The 26,447-nt window shown below is 42.3% G+C and overlaps 1 protein-coding gene and 1 pseudogene across 2 annotated transcripts in view; one reads left to right on the top strand and one right to left on the bottom strand.

Moving 5' to 3' along the window:
- Window positions 1–26,447, top strand: part of LOC124803897 (disco-interacting protein 2 homolog C) — a 605,756-nt gene that overhangs the window by 340,155 nt on the left and 239,154 nt on the right. For both annotated transcript variants that reach the window (XM_047264711.1, XM_047264710.1), the window contains exon 2: window positions 22,410–22,484. In XM_047264711.1, coding sequence (XP_047120667.1) covers window positions 22,410–22,484 — 75 coding nt within the window. The remainder of the gene's footprint in view (window positions 1–22,409; window positions 22,485–26,447) is intronic.
- LOC124722053 lies at window positions 1,331–1,448 on the bottom strand (annotated as a pseudogene).

Here is a 26,447-nt window from a genome sequence, read left to right as displayed (position 1 = left end):
GAACCGCTCGGCCACTCCGCTAACTCATCTCAGTAGAGACAAGAAACTTACGGAAATCTCATGATGCAATGGATGCTAAGGGCGTCCACCTGTCTGTGTCTGGCCGAGCGGCATTGGGTTCGAGTCCTCCATCGGGCATAGGTGTGTGTGTGTTTGCCCTTAGGATAATTTAGGTTAAGTAGTGTGAAAGCTTAGGCACTGATGACCTTAGCAGTTAAGTCCCATAAGATTTAGCACACATTTGAACCTTTTTTGTCTCCGTCTGCAGTTGCGACGGAAGCCTCTCTCTCCGGCAGTCTCTGTTCATACGGCGCCTTTTCAGTTCACTTTAACGTGTCTTTCTTGACCACACTGGCACTGCCGCATCTTCTGCCTTCTTTCCGTCCTTCCTTCACGTCGGCAAGCGATGTTACATTTTATTCGTGGTAAATGTCCAAACTCTCTTGTCAGAGACTTCACACATTTTACTGCAGAATTTCTGCGTTTTGAATCCTGTTCCTCCTGGTCTTTTTTTATTTTTCGTAGAGCTAAAGACATGGATCATCGGCAGGATGCAATTACATCTTTATATAACAATGCATCAGAAAATCTAGGATAGAATAAATCTTAATGAAGCATATCCAAACCACATTTTTTGCTGATGACATGTTACTTTTTACCTACAGTGCGTTTACATTATTATAAATAAAAAGAATGGAAAAGTGTAATAGACCTACTTCGAAAGTAGCCCTGACAATACATTAAAATGGGATTAAAATAATATATAACGAACATATCGAAAAGAAAGTAGCACAAAGTGACAACGAAGTGATAGAACCAATTGACGAGTTTTTATATTTACGACTGTCGAAGGCAACGACTTGATCAGCAGCAAAATATATAAACTGAAGACTAAAAATGCTGTGGGATGATGTGGTGACCCTAGTAAAGTTTTAAAAATAAAGCTTCTGAGATGACTGAAGAGGAAAATTTGCAGCGAGTTTGTATTACGAGTTTCAACGTGGGGTTTTGACGTATTTTAATGGGTCAAGCATAAAAAAAATCTGAGGGCTTCTCCACGAACAAGGGAGAGATGCGTCTTGGGAATTGCAAGAAACGAAAGGAAAACTGACAAATAAACTGAACTCTGCCCGCACAGGCCATGAATGCCCAAGGGTACCGACTGGCCGCCCTGTCATCCTCAGCCCACAGGCGTCACTGGATGTGGATATGGAGGGCATGTGGTAAGCATACCGCTCTCCCGGCCGTATGTCAGTTTCCGAGACCGGAGCCGCTTCTTCTCAGTCAAGTAGCTCCCTAGTTTGCCTCACAAGGGCTGAGTGCACCCGTTTGCCACCAGCGCTCGGCCGACCCGATGGTCACCCATCCAAGTGCTAGCCCAGCCCGACAGCGCTTAACTTCGGTGATATGACGGGAACCGGTGTTACCACAGCGGCAAGGCCGTTGGCAAAACAGACAAATGGACTAGGAAATATACTCGAGTGGAACAAATAATTATGACCCTACTAAAAATTAAATCGAGATAGATTATGTGTAGCCAGACGTATAGATGGTAAATGAACCGAGGAAGGTTTTTTGCTGCACTTCAAGAGATTGGAAAGTAGGGATGACTAGTTCCATAAGGAATACGGAGCGTGATATTGTACACCATAACTGCGTTTGGGCGAAGGTACAGAAAAAATATTCTGTAACAAAAAGGTGGAAAGGCATAGATGCGTATACAGATAGGAAAAACGCTTGTATAAAGAGAAACAAATCTTGCACAGTTGAAGTTCCTCCGTCATTTCGCTGTTCTTTTCTTAATGCACCAGAGAAGAGACAACACAAGCAGTACTGAATTCGTTGAACCCAATGCTATTATGATATGGAGTAGCTCCTGGCAACCTACTTGCAATGTTGTCACCTTTTTCAAAATCAAAATAGCAATTTATAACTTCTCTCGTAGCAACCCGATGGCACAACTGACATTCGCCAATTATGCTAATCATACAGTGCCGTATACGTGTATGACCTTTGCTGTAAGGGCGGAACCTTTTCTTTCATTTCATCCTCACTTCCCATTACCTCTCGTACTTCTCCTTCCCGGCGTTACTATACATATTAATAATGTGCATTGACGCACAACATAATTCCATTGGACTAAGTTGAAGTAACTGCAGGTTTGTAACAAAAAAGTAGATTTCGAGGTTTACAGGGAGTTTTCCGTTTCCAGTAAAGTGATAATTCTGAGTAGCTGTTTTTTGGCAATTACAAACGACCTCAGTGAGAAGGGAGACCCCAGAACTACTTAGGAATGTGATGTAGTCTCAACTTTTTAGTGACGGCAGCGTATTTCAGTTTTTCTAATACGTATGATCAATAAAAGTTTTCGGCCGTGGTTGATCAATGCAAATTCGTCGATGTTCCACAACATGCGTTTTTAGGCGTACATCATTTCACGAGTTTGTTAAGTGTGTAAGTAGCCGCAAAAACCACCTCCTTGCTTCGTGTAAATCACGAAAAACGGAAACGACCGCATGCGTTGGCTGGCTGAGAATCGTCCCCAGCGCCGCCATCTGTCTTGTAAATTTGAATGTGTTTATTGCAGCTTCTGGCGTTAAACGATGCCGCTGTTACTGTTCGTTGCCTTGGGGAAAAAAAAGGAAAATATTTGCAGGATTTAGGCTGTGCAACTTTAATAAGGCCACTGCCGTAACGAAGAGGACTTTTTTGCTAAAGCGTTGCGCGGCCCGCTGGCGCTGGCGCAGCCGTTTCCTGGATTCATGAAGCACGCACAATTGGCCTTTGCGGCACTTTTTAAATTCTGCACTACCATGCGTTCTTCTGTTTCATAATTTACCCATTAAATTCGCATGAACTGCTTTCCAGGCATAAAAGAGCAAAGGGAAAAAAGGGAGATTGCGGGAAGTAAACTTGTGCTTCGACTCGAGATTGCCAGCTTCCTGATGCCGCACCTGTACTAGTCTGTTCTGTTTCGCACTCATTCTGTCTACCTTGCGATATCTACACTCCCGTATGACTAGTAGTGATGCTCCTTGCATCACACACACAATAATTATTTTGGTTTTCATTTAACTCCCTTAACAGTGATGTAACTAGAATTCCCAAAACTTCCAATGCTTATAATTGTTCCTGTATTCGGAGGATGGAACCGCGCGACCGCTCCGGTCGCAAGTTCGAATCCTGCCTGGGGCATGGATGTGTGTGCTGTCCTTAGGTTAGTTAGGTTTAAGTAGTTCTAAGTTCTAGGGGACTGATGACCTCAGCAGTTAAGTTTCATAGTGCTCAGAGCCATTATTCGGAGGTTGTGTGTTGAAGTTTCACGTGAGATATGTTGTTGGGAAATGCTCGTTTGATGCTGCCACCAGCATTAAACTATTAAAGTTGCACGCCCTTGGGAAAGGTAACGGCCGTAGTTCGTCCTTGTTTTTAGCCGTCCGCCAGGTTATATTGGCTGATGCTACAAGGCCAGTTCTGTCACTCATCCAGGTTATTGACCCTCCCACCATGTACTAGAAAGGCTATTGCCACGCTTCAGGAGCGATATGTTTCTCTGGTGTGTCTTAGATCCCTATCAGATGTGTGGCGTCTCTTAGATCCCTATCAGATGTGCTCGCAGCTACTCCATACAGCTGCCCAACATCGTTGAGGCACAAAAGCCACCGCACCGCGTGGCAAGGTCCATGCTTCGTGAGGGAAAGTGTACAGAAGTGAAGCACATTTTTTCACTTGTATCAGCGATGAACAGATAGAAATGTGCTAAGGAACGCGCATCATCGTTCAGTCCGAATAAATGTTCCGACACATCGTGTGACGAGAATTAACTTTTAAATTCACACAATACCGCCATCACAGGGTGTATTGGCGAAATTTAAGTTCCATGTGAGTGATATTTCTCAAATATTTACAGTCACTGCCTTCTCTGATGACGCAACGGCCAACTTCTATCGCGCACGCGCACGTACTCAACTTTGTGACCGGTCGTTCTCTCTCTCTCTCTCTCTCTCTCTCTCTCTCTCTCTCTCTCGTTTTCTTTTCCCTTCCATCGGTCCCTAGACTTGCACACTACTTAAGCCAATTTATACTAAGAACAACACACACACACACACACACACACACACACACACACACACACACACACACACACACACACACGCCGTTCTGGCGGGAGGGGCCGCGCAATCCGTGACATGCCTATTGTACTCGTTCTTTGCTATCTAATAGCTAAAAAGAAATTGAGGTAAGAGATATTTGTCACCTTGAAATCTACACCTTATACAGTTTTAAGATATAAAAAAAAGAAAAAAGTAAGAAAAGTAACTGCCAATACGAGACTAGTCAGAAGAACTTGTATTTGCAGCACATATTAGTTGGCCCGGTCGACGACGACGTCATTCGAGGCAAAGCACAAGCTCGGATAGAGAATGAAATCGGCCTTCTCCTTTTCAGAGGAACCATTCCTACATTCCCCTTAATTCACAGAAAGCCTAAAGCTGGATGGCCGGATGGGGATTTGAAACCTGCTCCTTCCGCGTGGAGTCCACTCTGGTAACCAATGTTAGATCGGAGTGTCGAAGCAAGACCACCGGCAGACCACAGAGTGCATTCTGACTCTCCCAGTACTACTAGATGTCAATACATTGCAACCTGTTGTATTTAATTGGATCTCTGTATTTGGACATCATTCGAGAATCTTTGATAAGAGTACTTTAGTATGTGCCACATGCATTGAACTGAAGTATTTGCCGAAAACAGTGTGTAGTATCCTAGATACGCAAGACACATATTCTTCCTGAGAAAGACTTTCAGAAAATGAACGCCCATTGATAAGAAACTCGACATTGTTTCATGGACAAATCAGTGGACAGGGAATAAACACTGCCCAAAAATCAGAATTTTGTTCCAGCTTCACAGATTTAAAGCAGAACTTTTCTAATCTCTGAAGAGCGCTGTTATATCCTAATCCCGATTACCATTGTGACGAAATAACTTCAGCAGCCGACGTTTTTGTCTGTTCAACAAAAACATTCGCCGGAGGACGGTGACTGCTGAGCAGTTAGAGATACGCAGTGTGTAACGGATATAAATGCAGATATTTTTATATGTGGCACCTTAATTTGTGCAGACGTCAGTGTGATATTTGTTTGTTCTCTGCATCGAACAGTCTCTCCATAAACATGTCACATAATTTGCTACCTGGTGTTTTCTACGCCACGAAGAGGATTACGTCTGTCAATATAGAATAGCCATTTTGCGTGCGTATGTCTGCACTTTAACGGATGACGTGACGGAAGTAATGTTGTTCAGTACACCGTCCTCTGTCACCAATAGAAACACCTGTATTTAAACCCGTAACACCATGGATACTGACAGCTCCAAATCCACAGGTAATGGGAGAGTGGATTGTGTGTTCCTGTGTCCAAACACAAGTTAAGGGGAATTCATTTCGCTTCCCACTGAAACCTCCAGTTTTTCTGCAGTAGCCACAGCTATTCTCGCAGTTTCACATTACTTGCAGAACCTCACAGTAAAAAATTTTCATTTTGACGGATTATAGCAGCTTGCTCCAAGGCACACAGACACCAGTCTTCCTCAAGAAAACATATCCTCTGGTAACGGGCTTTATCAATATCGTAAAATAAAGCGAAAATATCGGGAAAAAGGTAAGATTTATGTGCATCTAAGGACACGCTATTATAAAATATGTGGCAATAATCAATGACTAAGCGAAGACCGGCGCTCAGAACTACACATTTAAAAACATCTTATGACCGCTGTCAGACGTGACGATTACTTGCAAAATGATTTAGATAAGATATCTGTAAGGTGCGAAAAGTGGCAATTGACCCTGAATAAGGAAAAGTGTGAAGTTATTCACATGAGTACTAAAAGAAATCAGCTAAATTTCGGTTACTTGACAAGTCTCACAAAGCTGAAGGCTGTAAATTCAACTAAATACTTAGGGATTACAATTATAAATAACCTAAATTGGAACGATCACATAGATAATATTGTGGGTAGAGCAAACCAAAGACTGCGATTCACTGGCAGAACACTTAGAAGGTGCAACAGGTGTACTAAAGAGACTGCTTACATCACGCTTGCCCGCCCTAATCTGGAGTATCGCTGTGCGGTGAGGGATCCGTTTCAGGTGGGACTGACGGATGACATCGAAAAAGTTCAAAGAAGGGCAGCTCGTTTTGTCACAGACATGATACGTGAATTGGAGTGGCAATCATTAAAACAAAGGCGTTTTTCGTTGCGACGGGATCTTCTCACGAAATTTCAATCACCAGTTTTCTCTTCCGATTGCGAAAACATTCTGTTGGCACCCACCTCCCACCTACATAGGGAGAAATGATCATCACGATAAAATAAGAGAAAACAGGACTAGCACAGAAAAATTGAAGTGTTAGTTTTTCCCGCGTGCTGTCGAGAGTGGAACGGTAGAGAGACAGCTTGAAGGTGGTTCATTGAACCCTCTGCCAGGCACTTTATTGTGAATGGCAGAGTAATCACGTAGATCTATATTGCATAGAAGCAGAAAAAGAGGAAAGCGTCCAATTGGAAGACGAATATCTACAATCGAAACGCAAAAAAAGAAAATGTTGTGGGCAAATACAAACTTCTCATCGTATCACTGGTTCAACGCAATTGAGGCAAATAAAAACTTTGGAAGTTCCATAATTCGCTTGAGATATGATTAGGGATCATTCATTAGCCATCTTCGTCGAATATAATCCTTACTGTTAATGCGATAGTGTGACAATAGGACATATCAATCACATTTTCTTCGAATTTAAACTGTACGCAAACCAGTGAATTGATTTCATAGAAGAGTTACTCAGATCCCAACCCAACCAACTAATACAGTAGCTCTCCTTCATCAAAATCATACATTAATTTTGAAACTAATTACGAAATTAATGAACGTAACCTTACTGTGTAAAATCCTAGAACATTTCTAAAAGACCTAGAGATCAAACATTGCGCTTGACCGTCAAAATTTGCACTTTATCCGCGCGGCTAGGCGAAACGTGGTACTGAGAACTGCAGTACTTGTCAGAATTACTGTATTTCTCTTCTCTAGGGGCCTCGAATACGGTGAAAGCACAGTCTTCCGTGTCATGTGCTTTTTTGTGGTTCATGGTTGGCAGTTATCTAAATAACTGCAGTTAGATAAGAGCCGCATATTCTATTTGCGATGTCTGTGTGTTACGTAGAGGAAATATTGAAACCTGTTTCGTGTGCGTATACTTATTTAAATAAGTAACACCGAAGACTTATACGTAAGGTTTGAGTTCCAAAGTTATTAAAAGTTCAATGTCGCTTTCAGATGCTGAAAAACGTAGTATTGGTAGTGAATGATTATTTCTATTGTGTACAAAACTCCGATTTTGGTAAGAAAAACGTTGTATCATTAAATGATTATAGTCAGAATACGTTCATCATCATATCCTGTATGCATAAGTTAGCTACTATCGACAGGCAATAATATGTATAACTATAAAAGTCTTCTTTGGTGACTGTGCTCAGTACCTTGATATCACAAAGCCAAAGGAAGCTGTTTATGGTATGTTAGCATTTATGGCGTATATGTTTCCGTAGAAAATGAAATATGGCTGAAACTTTGATATAAATTTTCTTAGTAATTGCCTTTGGGGCACTTTATTAAATGTTAAAAAAATACTTGCAATAGATAGTCATTATTTTGAAGGGTTGATCTTTTTTTATGTGCTTTGTGACAGCGTGGACTTTGGAGAAAACTGGATGCACCGTATTCTAGGGACATTAGAAATTAGTGTCATAGCAGTTTTCTACTGACCCAGAAAAAATTGTATTTGTATCGCGTGCGTGTTTGCGTCCTCAGCTCTTTCCCCGTTTCGAAGCGGGGCTAAGGCTTAAACCGTTCTTGTCTGTATAGCGGCACCCATGTGCAGCTGTTTGAAATCGGGTAGAGATTGCAGTGCAAGCGCAGACTGGCGAGGTAAGAAAGGCGGCGGACTTAATAATAAGCGATCAGCCGCGGCAGCGGTGATGTCATGGGGAATGACGTCACCGCGCGCCTCCGCTGGCCGGCCTCGCGTTGTCCCCGCCGACCTGTGCCTGTCTCTCCCCCCCCCCCCCCCCCCCACACACACACACACCAGCCAACCTAACCCTGCGCGCCTGCTGGCTTTGTTGCCGCGGGCACAATGCTACCTGTCGGCCGTCAGGGCAACATCGCGTAGCGGCACGATCCACTCGCACCTCCACATTTCTCTATTCAACAGAACTCATTCCTTCACTACTCACACGTGTCGCACAACTCTCTGAATTCTTCGTCCTCTGTGGTCTCTAGTGACGTGCCCTCTGTGCTTCGTTAGCTGGTCAAGGTACTCCAGCAAGTTTGATCTCGAAAACTTCTTCGTTGCACATGTAGCTTCTTCGAACTGCCCGCAGAGATGTCGTGGTCTCCTGCAGAGTCTTGCGCGTTCCTGCGGCCAAAACCCACGCGTTCATAGCGAGCACGGCGAGAAACTACAGGCCTTTTCGCATTACTGCCTGCTTAGACCACGTTCACAGCCAGATGCGAATCAGTTCTAGGCACTAGTACAGTTGTGTAGTAGTGCTTAAAATAGTCACTTCGGCAATACCAACGGTAAATGATATGTAGCAAACTAATTGCGTTCAGAAACATTCCGAGAGGCGACCAGTGGACTACAAAATGTACATCCTTTACGATTAGTACAAGGCTTCCAACCGTATTGCACCTAGCTAGGTGGCGCAGTGATCAGCATACTGGACTCTCTTTCGGGATAACAGCGATTCGAATCTCTATCGGGCCATCCGGCTTTGGGTTTTCTATGGTTTCCCAGAATCACTGAAGGAAAGCGCTGCATTCGTTCCTTTGAAAAGAACAAGGCCGATTCCCCTCCCCAGTTCAAGCTTGTATTCAGTCTATAATTAATTGCACTTATTTCGTAATCGTTCTCCCTTCTGCTCGCTTTTCTTGTCGGAACCAAATCTGGGTAGTTCAAAAAATGGTTGAAATGGCTCTGAGCACTATGGGACTTAACATCTATGATCATCAGTCCCCTAGAACTTAGAACTACTTACACCTAACTAACCTAAGGACAGCACACAACACCCAGTCATCACGAGGCAGAGAAAATCCCTGACCCCGCCGGGAATCGAACCCGGGAACCCGGGCGTGGGAAGCGAGAACGCTACCGCACGACCACGAGATGCGGACTCCTGGGTAGTTGTATTCTGTTTAGTGTCGTACCAAAAAATCATAGTTGCATTAATAAATCCATATACAGGGTGGTTAAAATTAACCTTTGCCCAATTGAGAGAGCATCCACGAAAAACAAGTCATCGTAGAGCAACCAAACTTTGAAAATATTTGTAAGGACATACGGAAGAGATGTAACGAGTAAACCTTTCAGAGACACCCATTTTAATTTCCACATGAGATGCTAACATTTGGAATTACGTATCATGTTTACGTTCCAAGTAACTTAATGTGACGACCATCTGCATCCACGACGGCGTGGAAGTTTCTACGGATACCATTTCATAATTGTTCGGTGCACACTTCGAACGATGGACTGTGGAATGTTCAGCTGTCGTGACACAGCTCGTACACTGCTAACACATTGCGTCCAGCATTCTGAGCCATGGCAACAATAATTTCAAAAATTTGTGGCTCAATTGGCTGTCGGCCTCTCCCGGGAGCAGTTCCCAGATCGTCAGTTAATTCGAACTTCCGAAACGTGTCCTTCAACCCCGGTGCGGCAAGAGCACCTCTGTATTCCTGTAATGCGCTAATTCTCGGGAAAAGCAGAAGCGCTGTTGTTGTTGTTGTTGTTGTTGTTGTTGTTAGTGTTTCAGAAAAGCAGCTTTACAAGTAAATTTCTGGTCACCTTGTCCAGACCCACGTTAACTGTGTGCAGTTGTAATGCAAACTGATGTTTACGTTTCAACACTACGCCGCCTTGCCAATACCGGCGCCTAACAGCATATCGTACTACTGACAATGTAGATCCTGCAGCACACATTCTGAACATCATTCAAATACAGTTGGGTACCCTCCTGTAAACAGTGTTCTGTCTGTGCTGGTTCAAGTATGAAAGTTGAATTGTAACCACCCTATACTCTTACAGCATTCAGTAACAATTCCTATATAAAATACGGTTCAAATTACAATAATAATACGGAGATTAACAGTTCTATTGTTCGTTTTTGCACCCTGTTTGATGCTTAAGCTGTTGTTATTGTTGCGGTCTTCAGTCGAAAGACTGGTTTGATGCAGCTCTCAATGCTAATCTATCCTGTGCAAGCCTCTTCATCTCTGAGTAACTACTGCAACCTACATGCTTTTGAATCTGCGTATTGTACCGATTCTATTCAATACCTCCTCGTTAGTTATGTGATCTACCCATTTAATCTTCAGCGTTTCTCTGCAGCACCACATTTCAAAAGCTTCTATTCTCTTCTTGACTAAACTGTTTATCGTTCATGTTTCACTTCCATACATGGCTACACTCCACTTCCTGACGCCGGCAGGGGTGGCCGAGCGGTTCTAGGCGCCCCAGTCTGGAACCGCGCGACCGCTACGGTCGCAGGTTCGAATCCTGCCTCGGGCATGTCTGTGTGTGATGTCCTTAGGTTAGTTAGGTGTAAGTAGTTCTGAGTTCTAGGGGACTGATGACCTCTGAAGTTAAATCCCATAGTGCTCAGAGCCATTTGAACCACTTCCTGACACTTAAATCTATACTCGATGTTAACAACTTTCTCTTCTCCAGAAACGCTTTCCTTGCCATTGCCAGTCTACATTTTATATCCTCTCTACTTCGACCATCATCAGTTATTTTGCTTCCCAAATAGCAAAACTCATTTACTGCTTTAAGAGTTTCATTTCCTAATCTAATCCCCTCTACATCACCTGGTTTTATTCGACTACGTTCCATTACCGTGTCCTTGCTTTTGTTGATGTTCATTTTATATCTCCCTTCCAAGATATTGTCCATTCCGTTCAACTGCTCTTTCAAGTACTTTGCTGTCTCTGACAGAATTACAGTGTCGTCGGCAAACCTCAAAGTTTTTATTTCTTCTCCTTGGCGTTTAAATCCTATACCAAATTTTTCTTTGGTTTCCTTTACTGCTTGCTCAGTATACAGATTGAATAACATCGGGGATAGGCTACAACCCTGTCGCACTCCCTTCGCAACCACTGCTTCCCTTTCGTGCCGCTCGAATCTTGTAATTGCCATCTTGTTTTTATAAAGACTGTAAATAGCGTTTCAAGAAGAGATTTCCAGTCAATATTATCCAAAGGTTTCTCTAAGTCTACAAATGCTTTAAGCGTAGGTTTGCCTTTCCTTAAACCATCTTCTAAGATAAATCGTAGTGCATGTATTGCCTCGCGTGTTCCAACACTTCTACAGAATCCAAATTGATCTTCCCCAAGGTCGGCTTCTACCAGTTTTTTCATTCTTCTGTGAAGGATTCGTGTTAGTATTTTGCAACTGTGACTTACTAAACTTCTAGTTCGGTAATTTTGTCACCTGTCAGCATTTCCTTTCTTTGGAAATGGGATTGTTATATTCTTCTTAAAGTCTGACGGTATTTCGCCTGTCCCATACGTCTCACTCATCAGATGGAAGAGTTTTGTCATGGCTGGCTCTCCCAAGGGTATTAGTAACTCTAACGGAATGTCGTCTACTCCAGGGCCTTGTTTCGACTTAAGTCTTTCAGTGCTTTATCAGATTCTTCACGCAGTATCATATCTTCCTTCTTATATTCCTCCACGTCCTCTTCAATTTCCTTAACACTGCCCGCAAGTATATCTCTTGTGTAGCCCTTCTATATACTATTTCCACCTTTCTGCTTTCCCTGCTTTAATTTGGACTGGTTTTCCACCTGAGCTGTTGATATTCATACAGGTGGTTCTATTTTCTGGAAAGGTCTCTTTAATTTCCTGTAGGCAGTGTCTGTCTTACCTGTAGTGATATATTCTTCTACATCTTTACATATGTCCTGTAACCATTCCTGGGATTTTGCACTTACTCTCGATCTCATGTTTTAGACGTTTGTATTCACTTTCGCCTGCTTCATTTATTGCATTTTTGTATTTTCTCCTTTTCTCTATGAAACTGAACGTCTGTTGTGTTATCGAAGGATTTTTGCTAGCCCTCGTCCTTTTACCTACTTGAAGCTCTGGTGTCTTCACTATTTCGTATCTCAAAGATACCCATTCTTCTTCTATGGTATTACCTCTGGTTCTTTCAGTTTATCCACGTCCCATCTCTTTAAATTCCTACCGTTTTTTTGCAGTTTTTTCAGTTTTAATCTGCATTTCTTAACAACTGAATTGTAGTCAGAGTATATATCTGTCCCTGGAAATGTCCTACGATTTAGAACCTGGTTCATAAGTCTCTGACCATTATATAATCAGTCTGAAACCTTCTGGCGTTTCCAAGTGTCTCCCACGTATACAGCCTTCTCTCATGGTTCTCAAACCAAGTGTTGGCTTTGATATGCTGTGTGCAAAATTCTACCAGGCGGCTTCCTCTTTGATTCCTTTCTCCCAGTCCATATTTCCCTAATACTGTTCCTCTTCTTCCTTTTCCTGCTATCGAAGTCCAGTCTCCACGACTAATACATTTTCAGCTGCGTTAACCATCTGAATAATTTATTTTATCTAATCATACATTTCCTCAATCTCCTCCTTATCTGCATACATGAATTGTGCTTAAAACTGCAGAGATTATCGAAAAGCCGGCCGAAGTGGCCGTGCGGTTAAAGGCGCTGCAGTCTGGAACCCTAAGACCGCTACGGTCGCAGGTTCGAATCCTGCCTCGAGCATGGATGTTTGTGATGTCCTTAGGTTAGTTAGGTTTAACTAGTTCTAAGTTCTAGGGGACTAATGACCTCAGCAGTTGAGTCCCATAGTGCTCAGAACCATTTGAGATTATCGAAAGCACATTAAAGGAAAAGAAGAAATACGACGCAGGAAAAGAGGTTTCGTGTTAGTAAATGACGTTCTGCTGCTGCTTCACTTAGGTAGTAATTGGTTAATAATGCGTTGCCCGTGTTAAAAGTCTCGAGAGCACATCAAGAGATCAGAAAATTAATATGCTGTTATTGGATAATTCTTTCATGGTCGACTTCCATATTAAACAATTTTGTTTTTGGACAGGCAAAGTATATAACAATAGTGAATATAAACTCGTTACATTGCACCAATATAAAGTGTATTACCACAAATATGTGCAGCTGAAAAATGTACAAACTAATAATTATTTTATTTAATTTGAAGAAAATCAACGAACCGAAAGCTATTGCGAGAGGGGACGTTAGAGGCAACACCGGCAAGTATATTCGTGATGGAACTTACTCGGGAATGTAACCGTATGACATGCTCCGTTCTGTATGTGAATTATTTAGAAAGCGATGGAATTAAAATGTTGTGGCTTGTGAACGATAACATTGTCAAAACAATACAATACAGAAACAGAAGTTATCTGAGTGACCTCTATACAGTGACTGGCATGTGCAGTGTTCACGGCAATAAAACAAGAATATATGTAACTGCACCTGGTAGTATTTGTAGTTCTTCGGCTAATTTTTTTCTTTCACCAGAAGTTGTGGTGGTTAATAGATATATTGTAGACAAATCAGGATCATACAGAGAGCCGGCCGGGGTGACCGAGCGGTTCTAGACGCTACAGTCTGGAACCGCGTAACCGCTACGGTCGCAGGTTCGAATCCTGCCTCGGGCATGGGTGTGTGTGCTGTCCTTAGGTTAGTTAGTTCTAAGTTCTAGGGGACTGATGACCTCAGATGTTAAGTCCCATAGTGCTCAGAGCCATTTGAACCATCATACAGAGTCGACGGTACGTTTGATGTCATTACGTTAGCCATACATTCTTGTTTTATTGCCATGACTGATATCCATGGACGTTGCTATGTGGACGTCAATCATATAATAAGTTATGTTTCTGTACTGTCAAGTTGTGACTGCGTTATCGTTGACAGGACAGCGGAGGTTTGGTTTGATCGGTTTCTTTGTAGTCCACGTAATAAGTGTGTTGGGTGCACAAATATACTTACCTGTGTTGCTCTTAACCGCCTGCTCTACCTTTTCGTGATATTTTGGTTCGTTCATTTCCTTAAAATTAAAAGTAAATGGTTATTATTTTGCAGATTCTTTGACTACACGTATTTGTGATTACAGTTTGTATGCTGCTAAATTGCAATGAGTTTATATTCACTATTGTGATATGTTCTGTTTATAACACGTCTGAAAATGAAACTATGTAATTGCAAAATCGATCGTTTGAATTAAATACCATTAATTTAAAAAAAAAACAACTGAAAGGAACTTCGAATGACAATATAACACACACACACGCACACACACACACACACACACACACACACACACACACATAAACAGTCGTTAGTATTACTGAACGCTTGTACCCACACTCGAGATTTAGTGAGTCGCCATCACCGAAGAAAGGCGCGTGTGGCAAGTAGTAGTAGTAGCGCTGTGTTGGGAGCGCAGGTAGCCGCCCTGAAGAGCGGGGTTGGAGGGAAGCGACGGGCCAGCAGCGTTCCCTTTGATGAGAGTGGGCAGCCGGGCTCGTAATGCAATAAGCCAGGGCCTGAGGGAGCCTCCGGTGGTCTCCGCTCTCCGCGTTTCCTCCGCCAAGATTACTCCCGGCTGCTCGTCTGCGGCGGTGGCCCGCAGCCGGCTAACCGGAGGAAACTTGCTGGCCCAGAAGTAGGGTAGGCGCAGTCGGGATATGGTGACGCACGGTGGTTGCCAGGGACGAGTCACGTGGGTGATGGCATGCATCCTGCGGATGCGGACGGACTGGTGTTTCCGCCGCCGTTGCTGATACTGCCCGTCGGCGGCTTCCCAGACTGCGTGGCGCGCCGCGCCGGCCAGATTCACCTACTAGTCGTCATCTATGATGGCCGGCATTACTGTCGTTCATGTAGGCCGAAATTTGACTCGTTCATGCCCAGGTTCAGCTTTCCCAGTGATGGTAACATGGTAGGCAATTCTGAACCTTTTTGCACATTTCATATCTGACACTTCCTTCCATTTGTAAGTTTACCTTGTTGCATATTCGTGTCTTAGTAAATACGGATTTATCCAGACGTGCAGCACTTAATATGGACTTTGATTAGCAGAAGGTAACTATAGTACTTTATTCTACTTATATTTTATTCGATTCTAAGGAAATTGATTGTAAGCTTCGAAAATGGTTCAAATGGCCCTGAGCATTATGAGACTTAACATCTGAGGTCATGAGTCCCCTAGAACTTAGAACTACTTAAACCTAACTAACCTAAGGACATCACACACATCCATGCCCGAGGCAGGATTCGAACCTTCGACCGTAGCGGTCCCGTGGTTCCAGACTGAAGCGCCTAGAACCGTTGTAATCTTCATTCTGGACCCAAGTTGTTTGTAATTTCAGCATCCTGCAAATGGAACTGACGCTGGAATGAGATTTTCACTCTGCAGCGGAGTGTGCGCTGATATGAAACTCCCTGTGTGCCGGACCGAGACTCGAACTCGGGACCTTCTGCAAGGTTCGCAGGAGAGCTTCTGTAAAGTTTGGAAGGTAGGAGACGAGGTACTGGCAGTAGTAAAGCTGTGAGGACGGGCCGTGAGTCGTGCTTGGGTAGCTCAGTTGGTAGAGCACTAGCCCGCGAAAGGCTATGGTCCCGAGTTCGAGTCTCGGTCCGGCACACAGATTTAATCTGCCAGGAAGTTTCATATCGGAACTGACGCTTCTAGCGTCTTTCTTAAGTATCTTTCGATTTGCTTGGATGGGAACATCGATTTACTGGATGTTAATTGCAAAATGTTTGTTTCGGCCACCATTCTTCAACGACTCGAGCAAACTCCAGCTCGCAATTCATACAAAAACTCTCGACACAGTGATCACCAAAGATGGCGTACTAATCAGCGATAAAGCGCGAGGACACTAACGGAAAAAAATGATGCACCATCAAGAAATAGGCTTCATTCAAAAGGTTGCTGAAAAATTGAACCATTATTTGGGGGCCTTATTTTCATTTGGTAAAAATCTTTTAAAGTTACAAACAGGAGTGATGACTCTTTCAGCTGCTCGAAATAGTGATAGCTAGCGGGTTTTCGGGTGACACCTTAAATTCATACACTGTCGGGGAAAAAACCTGCAACAGGAAGTAGTAGTTACGCGACATATCGGAAGTCGGTATGGGTGCTTGTAAATGTGATAGACGATGTCTATTCAAGTTCCAAGCCATTCGCATAAGAGTGACGCTAGTAGTGTCACTATGAGGTTGCAAATCAGAATGGAGGTCTGTTGTGTTTTTTGATGAAAGCTGCTTCTACCTCTGTGCCAGTGATGGTCGTTGTGTTGGTTAGGAGAAGGCCAGTTGAGGGCCTGCAACCAACCTGTCCCCCTACTGGACACATTGGATCTATACCTGTAGCAGGAGCAATCTCTTGGTGACCCCAAGCACACTTATTACAAATGCCTTTGCCAATCTGGTTATTCGACGTATTGTGCTACCATTCATGAACGGCAATGCAGTGGGTGTTTTCCAATAGGAAAACGCTCGACCACATGACACTGTTCTAAGTCAAATGCTCTACAGTGTGTCGACGTGTTGCATTGGCCTCTTCGATCACCAGATCTGTCTCCAGTCGCCCACGTATGGGATGTCATCGAAGGACAAATCTAACGTCGTCCACAAACAGCATTACCCGTCCCTGTGTTGAGCAATCAAGTGCAACAGGCATGGAACTCTGTCCCACAAAACTGACATCCGGCACGTGTACGACACAAAGCATGCATATTTGAATGCTTGCATTCAATATTCTGGCGGCTACATCGGTTATTAGTATAACACCATTTGACATTTGCAGTGGCTCATCTCGCACTTACGTTAACCTGTGATCTTGCAATATTAATGACTGACATAAACTACCTACGGCATACAGATATATTCTCGAAATTTCATTATTCTACATTATTTTTTGTTATCGCGATCTTTTCAGTCACTGTAAAAAAAGTTTCTTTAAGTGGTTTGAACATAGTTTACGTATGCGAACAACATGTGTTTAACTGCACATAAATAAATCTGTAATAAATTTTTGAGACGCAATAACAGTATATTGTGATCACAATTATTGTCAAAGTTTCACTTCCATGCAAGGCTGCACTCCGGACAAATACCCTCACAAAAGATTTCCCAACACTAAAATCAATATTCAGTGTTCACAAATTTCTCTTCTTCAGAAAAACTTTCCTTGCCATTGCTAGTGTATATTTTATAATCTCTCTCCTTCGGCCATCATCGGTTATTTTACTGCCCAAGTAGCAAAATTCATGTGCTACTTTCATTGTCGCGGTTGCTAATCTAATCCCCTCAGCATCGCCTGATTTAATTGACTACATTCCATTCCCCTTACTGATATTCACCGTAATCCTCCTTTCAAGACACTGTCTATTCCGTTCAGCTGCTCTTCCAAGACCTTTGCTATCGCTGACAGTAGTATGTCATCGGCAAACTTTTCAAGTTTTTTCTCTTCTGCGTCAATTAACATTAAAACCTTGAATAAATCAACGAGAACAACCAGTTCGACCGAAGTTAGACTGTACAGGACACTTAAAAAAGGCGTTAATTTACGGTTATTTTAATCAATGTCGTAGTCAGAAGTAACAATATGGAAAGCATATTTGATTTTCCAACACAGGGAGGGGTAGAACATACAGGGTTACTCATAAGTACCTCTGAGGTTTCAGGAGAAGGTTGCACAAGGCATAAAGAAAACAGAAATACTTCATTGGATAGAGTATAGCTTAAGTTTTGCAACTCGTGTTACAGGTGCACAATATGGGCTTCGTTTGCGGTGTGGCAAACGTCAGTAAGCACGTGCAATTCATTGACACGATGTGTCCGGGAAGGCGCGACGGAAATCTGGTAACTGGGTTGCCTATCTGCAGGTGCAAACAAATTCGATGTGACAATACGGAGAAGAGAGTTACCGGTCAGTCTTAGAGTGCACATTCTAAAGGTGCAGTCTGTGCTTGTAAGAAATCTGCAAACCATTGGGAGGCGTCTCTGTACCACAGGAAATTGGTATATAGCAATAAAATGCAGCAAGTTCTCACTGGTTCTCTGGTATCCTATCGTAGGACACACAGGTCCCGACGGTAATAAAAGGGTTAAGATGAAAATTCTCACTAGACGGAGAAACTGGATGTACGGGCTCAAATTTCATTCGCTGTAGAAGTTAATGATACGTTATAAACTATGCTCTCAGGAGACATTCCAACCTATTTTTTTCTACTGTTTAGTATAACCTTAATCCCATCCCTAGCATTTCACATATAACTAGTAATAAAATAAAACTAAGATTTTTTTCCTCCTACCCAGTAGTTAACCAGAATAAATGATTTTAGTCTAGATTTCAATTTTCTTAACTACCTGTTAGTTTATGTCCAAAAGTTTAGTGGTTATATATGGAGCTTCTTGTTGAGCTGCTGACAGCTGTATTAATGAGTAATGAAGGCGATTTTTCGTTGTCGTATTTTAACTGTGGACATTGCTATTCTTCTCCAATTCTGACATTATTTACTAGTGCTACGGAGGCATGTGTTACATGGTCAGCAGTTTCACTATTACGGATTATTTATGGCGAAGAATCACAGCTTAGAAAACTACAGTGCCCTTCTTGAAATGTTCGTATTGAGTATACTGCGCTCTTGCTTTCTTCGCACCTACGAACCGGCACATCCAGCCCTTTAAGGGAGTGCGTACGCTTTAACCTAGAATCTCAACCACAATGCGTCCCTGGATGTTTCAAATGAACGAAATGTTTCCAAAGACAAAAGTCACAAAGTACCAGCAATATCCTGGGAAAAACTGGGCGTCGCATTCGAAATTTTTGGACTTTTATTCGTGTACGAGCCTTTTTGCAACATCCTCTGCACGCATATAATTAGTGTCATTAGCTGTGAGGACACTACTGAGTCACTGGTGCCGCAGTGTTTCCATTCATTGTCGTCTTAATTGCTGCCAGTTCCATTTCCGCCCTGCATCGCGGACTTGTAGGGGCAAAATATTACCACGAATGCATTAAGACGGCATTCAAAAACTCATATGTTCGACCTTCGTGCATAGAAATATATACAGTCTTTGAGAGTTATTTTATTGGTCTAATGTTTATACAATATGGGATGTATAGGTATGACTTTAAGTTTACCGGAGCGGTTATACGGTGTTTCACATTATACCAGCATTGGAAAGATAATTAGTTTGATATTGGCCTATCTTTGAAATTTCTTCGCAGATTATATATGAGCTATCCGGGCACTACTCACGACCCACCTTCACAGGTTCAAATCCGTCAGTACCTGTCTCTCGCTATATAAACTTAAAATGAGCTCCACTTTCATACTCCGATGGACTGGAATTCCCGGTAGAAAGGACATCGCAGAGACACGGCTTAGCCACAGACAGGGCGGGGGGATTCACTTTACAGTAGTGTGCCCGCCCTGCACACAGTTTTAATCTCTAATGAAGTTTCCAAACAACGCACATTTCGCTGCAGAATGATAGATTCATTCTGCAAACGACCATGCGTGAGAAACAATAAAGCAGTTCTCCATATCACAAATACAGAGAGACCAGAGCGTACTCCAGCACAATGGAGAGACCGAAGAGGGCCCAGTATCTACAGCTGTGCCGGTATCACATACATATTTCGACTCATATATGTGGAAAACCATCAAACATGTTTATTCACAAAGACCAGTTACACTGGAGGCGTTCTGGAAAAGCTAAAAAACGTCGTTTGCTTCCATCGCACCAGAGAGACAGACAGAGAGGCAGCCATAATTAGCACATCAATTCGGCAGCATGGGAACTATTTAACTGGTGGTAATGGTCTCATCGAGGACGTACAGCGTTTCAGCAACGACGCAAGATTGATACTCGCATTTCATCGTTTAAAAGATATTGCCTGAAAGATTGTATACGATGTTTGTTGAATTGATGTTGAATATCGTACAAAATGTTAAAACAGCCCACATCTACAAGCAACAACCCGTAAGACACCTAAACTAAATTCTTCGTGGTTTTGTTTGAAATCTATTATCACGTGGCTGTCCCAGAAAGAACTCGTAGGTGCAAGGTACCACCGGCAGTGCACCGGTGTGTACGTAGCCGCTCCACGTATGTGGGGTGGGGGGCAGCTTTTCCGTGCCGTCAGCTGCCTGTGGCACACACATGGCGGCTAACTTCTCTGGTATTTGTCGGAGCGGCCGCAATGCAAATTTCTGGCCAGCAGGGCGCATCTGCGGAGATTCGGCACGAATTTATGCATGAGTAACGATCGGTGAGCGCCAAATATTTTTTAAAATTAAAAGACTGTAACTGTGCTCTTTTCTTCCTTAAAAAGCATTTTGGGGCATAGAAGTGGGTTTCTGTTTAGAGCGAAGTGGGACATCGGTTTTCATGGGGTTATACGTTCAGGGTCAGAGTTTCTACCCTGAGATTTTACACGCTCACAGCTGGTGATGAGCTGGAACTACGCCGATTAAATATTTCCCTCTCGTGGCTGCATTTTCCGCACTAGGAATGGTGTGATAGTCATAAGAAACCTTAAAGTTTTCATTAGACTTCTGTTGTCTCTGTTTATATACAGTATGCCTAAAACCTCTGTGATTAAAATTATGTATATAATAGATGACTGGAAACTGTGTTTTGAGAAAAAGGACCAGTGATCAAAAATACTATTTTATTGATGACTAGCTGACAAACCTGTTATTGCTCGCGTTTTTGTTTTGCCAGTTTTCTGTTAGAAACGAAAACAAAAAAGAACTGTTTTTGTAGTGAAATATCGAAAAAAATCATTTCCATGTATTCGTGAAAACATAACATCTTTGAAATTACGAAAAACCACCCGTAATGTACGAATGTTAAGAAGCTTGATTCCCTACAGTGTCTGTACGCGGGGCACAACTTTTTCGCGTGTCTACAACGTCTCTTTTGCAATGCTTCTTCATAGCTGTATAGACGACTACCGTTCTAGCTTACAGCCGTTCGCGCTTCGCAATTGTAAGCTGTCAAAATGGATGCCAGGTGTCAGGGGTTTCCTTAAGTTGAATGGACTGTAGAAGTGTGTCAGTAGTAAAGAATAAATGTATTGAGACTTCATGCATGATGCGGTAGGGTTTATGACGTCATATCTCTTGAACTATGTTATCGCACGATGATATATGTGTTTAGGTACATTCAACAGCGTATGTGGATTTTGTCAGCGAAACACGTTGGGAGTACAGATAGTAGCATAGAGGTAGTACATTTAAACGCCATGCATGACGCGGCAGTTTTTCACGCATCTCATTACTTATGACGTCATAACTCCACAACTGTAATAAGTAGGTGGTTTTTACCCCCACAGAAATTGTTGCGTGACAGTAAGGGATATATGTACCAAGTTTGGTTGAAATCGATCCATTCGTTTAGGAAGAGATGTGGAAGACACACACGCTACGGCAAGCTCAAAAAAAGAGAAACAGATATGTATACGTGCGTATGATAAACCTCTTTCCTCCAAAATTTCTCTCGTTCATACCTTCTTCGTATTACCACAGGTGGCGTGTCACTGATCTCATTTGTATTAAAATAGCGGTATACGCGAGGTATCTATTTGCTTCCACCGCTTTGAGTGGAATGCAGAAGTTCTAATAAATGTTCACCAACCTGCAGTCTTCTGTAGTAGTTGTCTCCTGCTGTGATAAACTCTGCGAGGAACAAATATTTCAGAAATAATTAAATCCCAATTAATTTGTTTATACGGGACGCCACTCGCTTTTTATTAGCAGAACACGAGAAACTGCTAATTGTATTATACTGCATGGAACTGGGGACCTAGAAACGACGGGGAGGCTTCGTCTCCGCCGTAGCCCGCAATGGTACACAACCCCACAACAGGCTACAGCAGTCCAGCAATCCACTCACCCCACCGCCAAACTTTCTGGACGACTCTAGTTTTCTCCACATTGTCTCTACGTTTGATTTAGTTGCCTTCGTCATGTGGCTGTTTTATTAGAGTAGGGCCATTGATCGCAACTTAAAACGCAAACGACTATGTCAATCGTCCAAATATTATACAGAAAAATGGAATCACTAGTCCAGCTGGGTACTTTATCCTCTACCAGTCACGATCGGGAAAGAGAATCCATAGTGCAAGTTTAATTTAATGCTAACATTTTATTGGTGAGATTGGTGTTAATTGTCTTTTTTTGCGTCGGATGTGTGTTGTTCGTTATATGAAATTTATGTGATGTTGGTGTAAGTAGGTTTCTTGTGTCTGATAGTTTCCTTTTTGTGCTTTTCAGGTGACATCACTCAGAAGGGCTATGAAAAGAAGCGGACGCGACTGCTTGCTCCCTATGTCCCCAAACAGTCTCAGGGTGAGTTTCCTAACATATAAAACTGGAATAACACTAATTATCGCCTTATTGTATGAATGGTGTGTCCCTTGTTTCCGTGTCTCGCTGAAATTGACTTCCATTTTAAATTGCCCGTTGAAACGTTTCGTACAATTACACATTAAACCTGCCGTGTGATGTGCTAGGAGATGATTTTCTTGTTCATACTATCAGTATTCACGATAGTATACGTAATAGTTATGATCAATATTTGCTGTTCATGGTGATACAAAAAGGACACTACAACCAGAAAATTTCTAGTGAGTTTTAACAATTACTGTTCGCGTCTACTCTAGTATGGTAGCTGATGGGAATAGCTGAATTGATAAAATCAAACCATATCGACCGGGGTTGATTGCTTTCTGGCCGCTGACAACGTTTGCTAGCAGACCATACTGTTTTAGAGCAACTGTTTCGACGAAACAGAAATAGCTAATGATAGCTGAAATGCTGTGTGTAATTGAGTTCGATATCATATTCTTTACTGACATGTCAGGCATATTAAACTCCGCTTCGTCTGCAAGTTAGTTGATAAATAGCGGAAAGTATTTTATCACAGTTCAGTATACTTAGATTTTTCGCGTATAGTAAATGTTCTGAAATCCAACACGCACTTTAGTAGAACAATTGTTGCAAGTGACACATAATATGTTGGAGATAGCTAGAGATTCTTCGCTCGGAGACTGTGACTTTTCTGCTGCTTCTGTTGTGCTCTCCATTCCGAAGACTGGTTTGAGGCAACTCTCCATGTTACTCTATCCTCTTCGTTTCTGATTAACTACCGTAGCCTACATGCGTTTGAACTTGCTTGCTGTATTCAAGCCTGGTCTCCCTCTACAATTTTTATTCGCCCACCCCTATCTCTTCTCTCCCCCCCCCCCCCTCTCTCTCTCTCTCTCTCTCTCTCTCTCTCTCTCTCTCTCTCTCTCTCTCTCACACACACACACACACACACACACACACACACACACACACACACACACACAAAGCACGATCCCTGCTTTTATTCAAGTTATGCTATTCGTCAATTCGATCCAGGACCTCTTCCATTTGTTATTCGATGTCACCAACTAATATTCAGCCTTCTTATATAGCACCACATGGCAAAATCTTCTATTCTCTTCTTGTCTGAATTGCCTTTCGCCCACGATTCACTTCTTTACAAGACAAATATCTTCGCTAAAGAGTTCCTGACACACAAATTTATATTCGACGTTAACGAATTTTCCTTCTATAGATGCGTTTTTCTGGCCACTGTCATTCTGCATTTTACTTCCTCTCTTTTTCGGCCATCATAATTTATTTTACAGTCCAAATAACAAAACTTCTTTCAATGTCCCGTTTCCTAACTTGTTTCCCTCAGCATCGCCTAATTCGACTACATTCTGTTACTGTGGTTTTAATTCTGTAGATGTTCGTCTTACGTCTTTTCAAGATGATATCTATTCCGCCCGAGACCTCTTCCAAGTGTCTTGCCACCTCTGTCAGAATAACCATGTAATCAGCAAAGCATAAAATTTCTATTTCTTCTCCCTGAATCCCTATCCAAAGTTCTCCTTGGTTTCATTTGTTACTTGCCCAATGTACGGATTGAGTAACAGTGGGGAGGGGCTATCTCACTCCTTTCTCAACTACTGCTTCTCTTTCATGTTCTTCGGTCCTTATAATTGCACTATGTTTACTGAACAAGTTGCACATAACTTTGGATTTGATGCCAGCTACCTTCAAAATTTTGAAAAGTGTTGTTCAGTCCACATTTATAAATCTACAAATACTCCTAGCGTATTTTTATTTTTCGTCAACCTGTCTTCTAAGATAAGTCGTATGGTCAGCATTGCGTAACGTGTTCAGTCATTTCTCTGGAACCCAGAATGATCATAACTCAATGACGGTCTCCACCAGTTCTTCCATTTTTCTGTAAATAATTGGTGTAATTATTCTGCAGCCACCACTTAATAAACTGAGGGTTTGATATTATTCACACCTGTCAGCACGTGTCTTCTTTGGAATTATTACTTCGTTCCCTTCCCTCACATATCCTGCACACCAAATGGACTAACTTTGTGATGGCTGGCTCTCACAAGGGTCCACATAATTATGAGGGAATGTCATCTACTATAGGGGACCCTGTTTCCGCTTTGGTCTTTCAGTGCTCTCTCAGATTCTTCTTGCAATGTCGTGTCTACCATCTCATCTTCACCTATTTCCTCTCCTGCTTCTTTATTATGATTATTCGAGTTTGTTCTTCTTACATAGACCCTCTGTATATTCTTATCCCTTCCATCTTTCCTTTCTTTAATTAGTACTGGTTTGCCGTCTGAGCTCTTCATATTCACACAGTTGTTTCTCTTTTCTCCAAAGGTTTGTTGAACTTTCGTCAGAATAAATCCAATATCTCTGTAATTATCCGTGGGTTTCTAGTTGGCTTTGTCTCTCTACCTCTTATGCCTTCCCTGTTTCATCTCACGAAGCTGCGCATTCGCCTTGTATTTTATTCCTTTCCTCTGTTGCCAACTTTGTTTAATGCTCCCTCTGAAAATCTCAACAACCTTTGGTTCCTTCAATTTATTCAGATTCCACGCTCTTAATTACCCATATTTAAGTAATTTCGTTAGTATTAGTCTGTAGTTTATAACCAATAAATTATGGCTAGAGTCCGCCTCAGTAAATGTCATATGGTTTAAAACCTTGTTTTTTAATCTCTGTCTTACTATTATATAATCAGTCTGAAACTTTGCAGTGTGTCGATGTCTATTTCATGTATACAGTCTTCTTTCAATATTCATACACCAAGTTTTCGCCATGATTAAATTATTCTACCAAGAGGCTCCTACTTTCATTCCTTTTCCACAATCCATGTTCTCCTACTATTTTTCCTTTTCCTGGTACCGAATTCCAATACCCGTTACAATTACATTTTCCTTTCCATTAACTGTCTGAATAACTGCCTCTATTTCATCAAACATTCTTTCCATCTCTTCATTATCTGCGGAACTAGTTGGCGTATTAGGCGTATAGTGCTATCGTGAACGATTTTGTGTCTGTCATGGCTACGATAGTGTGTCTCTATGCTGTTCATAGTAGTTACCCGGATTCCTATGTTCTTATTCATTATTAAGTGTACTTGTGCATTATCCCTATCTAATTTTGTGTTGACAACCCTGTACTGGTCTGGCCAGAAGTGCTATTCTTCCAGCCACCGGACTTCACTAATTCCCATTATATCTAATTTAAAACTACCCATTTTCCTTTTTAAATTCTCTTCCCTGCCTAGCCAATTAAGTGATCTAACATTTCACGTTCGGGCCTCTAGAATACCAGTCTTGTTTTTCCGCATGAACACATCCTCCTGAGTAGAACCCGCCTGGATATTCGAATGCAGACCTACTTTAGAGTCTTTTACCCATGAGGATGTTGTCATCATTAAGCCATACGGTAGAGCTGAACGTCCTCGGTGAGAAAAATAAATATCACAGCTGTAGTTTGCCCTTGTTTTCAGTCATTCGAAGTACCGGCACAGCAAAGCCATGTCGGTAAATGATAGATGCCAGATCAGTCATTCATTCAGCCCGTTGCCCCTGAAACTATCTAAAGACTGCTGCCCGTCTTGAGGAACAACGGATTAGCCTGGTCTTTCCACAGTTGCACCTACGGTAAGGTGCACGGCTGTCTGTGTCTTTGAGGCTGGCGTTTCCTGCAGAACACACAGTCACGTCGTGTGCCCACTTCCCGTCGTTCCTACAACTCTCTAGTTTTTTAATGTCGGTGCGCCATTGTGTTCAGCCGCACCTATGCAGTTCCCAACCCAAGCGCTATCACTGTAGGCTGTACAGGACACGGAAGACTCTCATTTAATTAAATGTACCGACTAATGCAAAGTAGTGTATTGGGTTACTCAGACGGAACTCGTGGTTTTCACACTGGAGAAGGCTACGAATTTATCAT

The sequence above is a fragment of the Schistocerca piceifrons genome, chromosome 1, assembly GCF_021461385.2.
Source record: "Schistocerca piceifrons isolate TAMUIC-IGC-003096 chromosome 1, iqSchPice1.1, whole genome shotgun sequence".
In the NCBI taxonomy this organism is placed as follows: domain Eukaryota; kingdom Metazoa; phylum Arthropoda; class Insecta; order Orthoptera; family Acrididae; genus Schistocerca; species Schistocerca piceifrons.
Note: the sequence above shows the minus strand (reverse complement) of the source record. Positions and strands in the feature narration are given on the sequence as shown.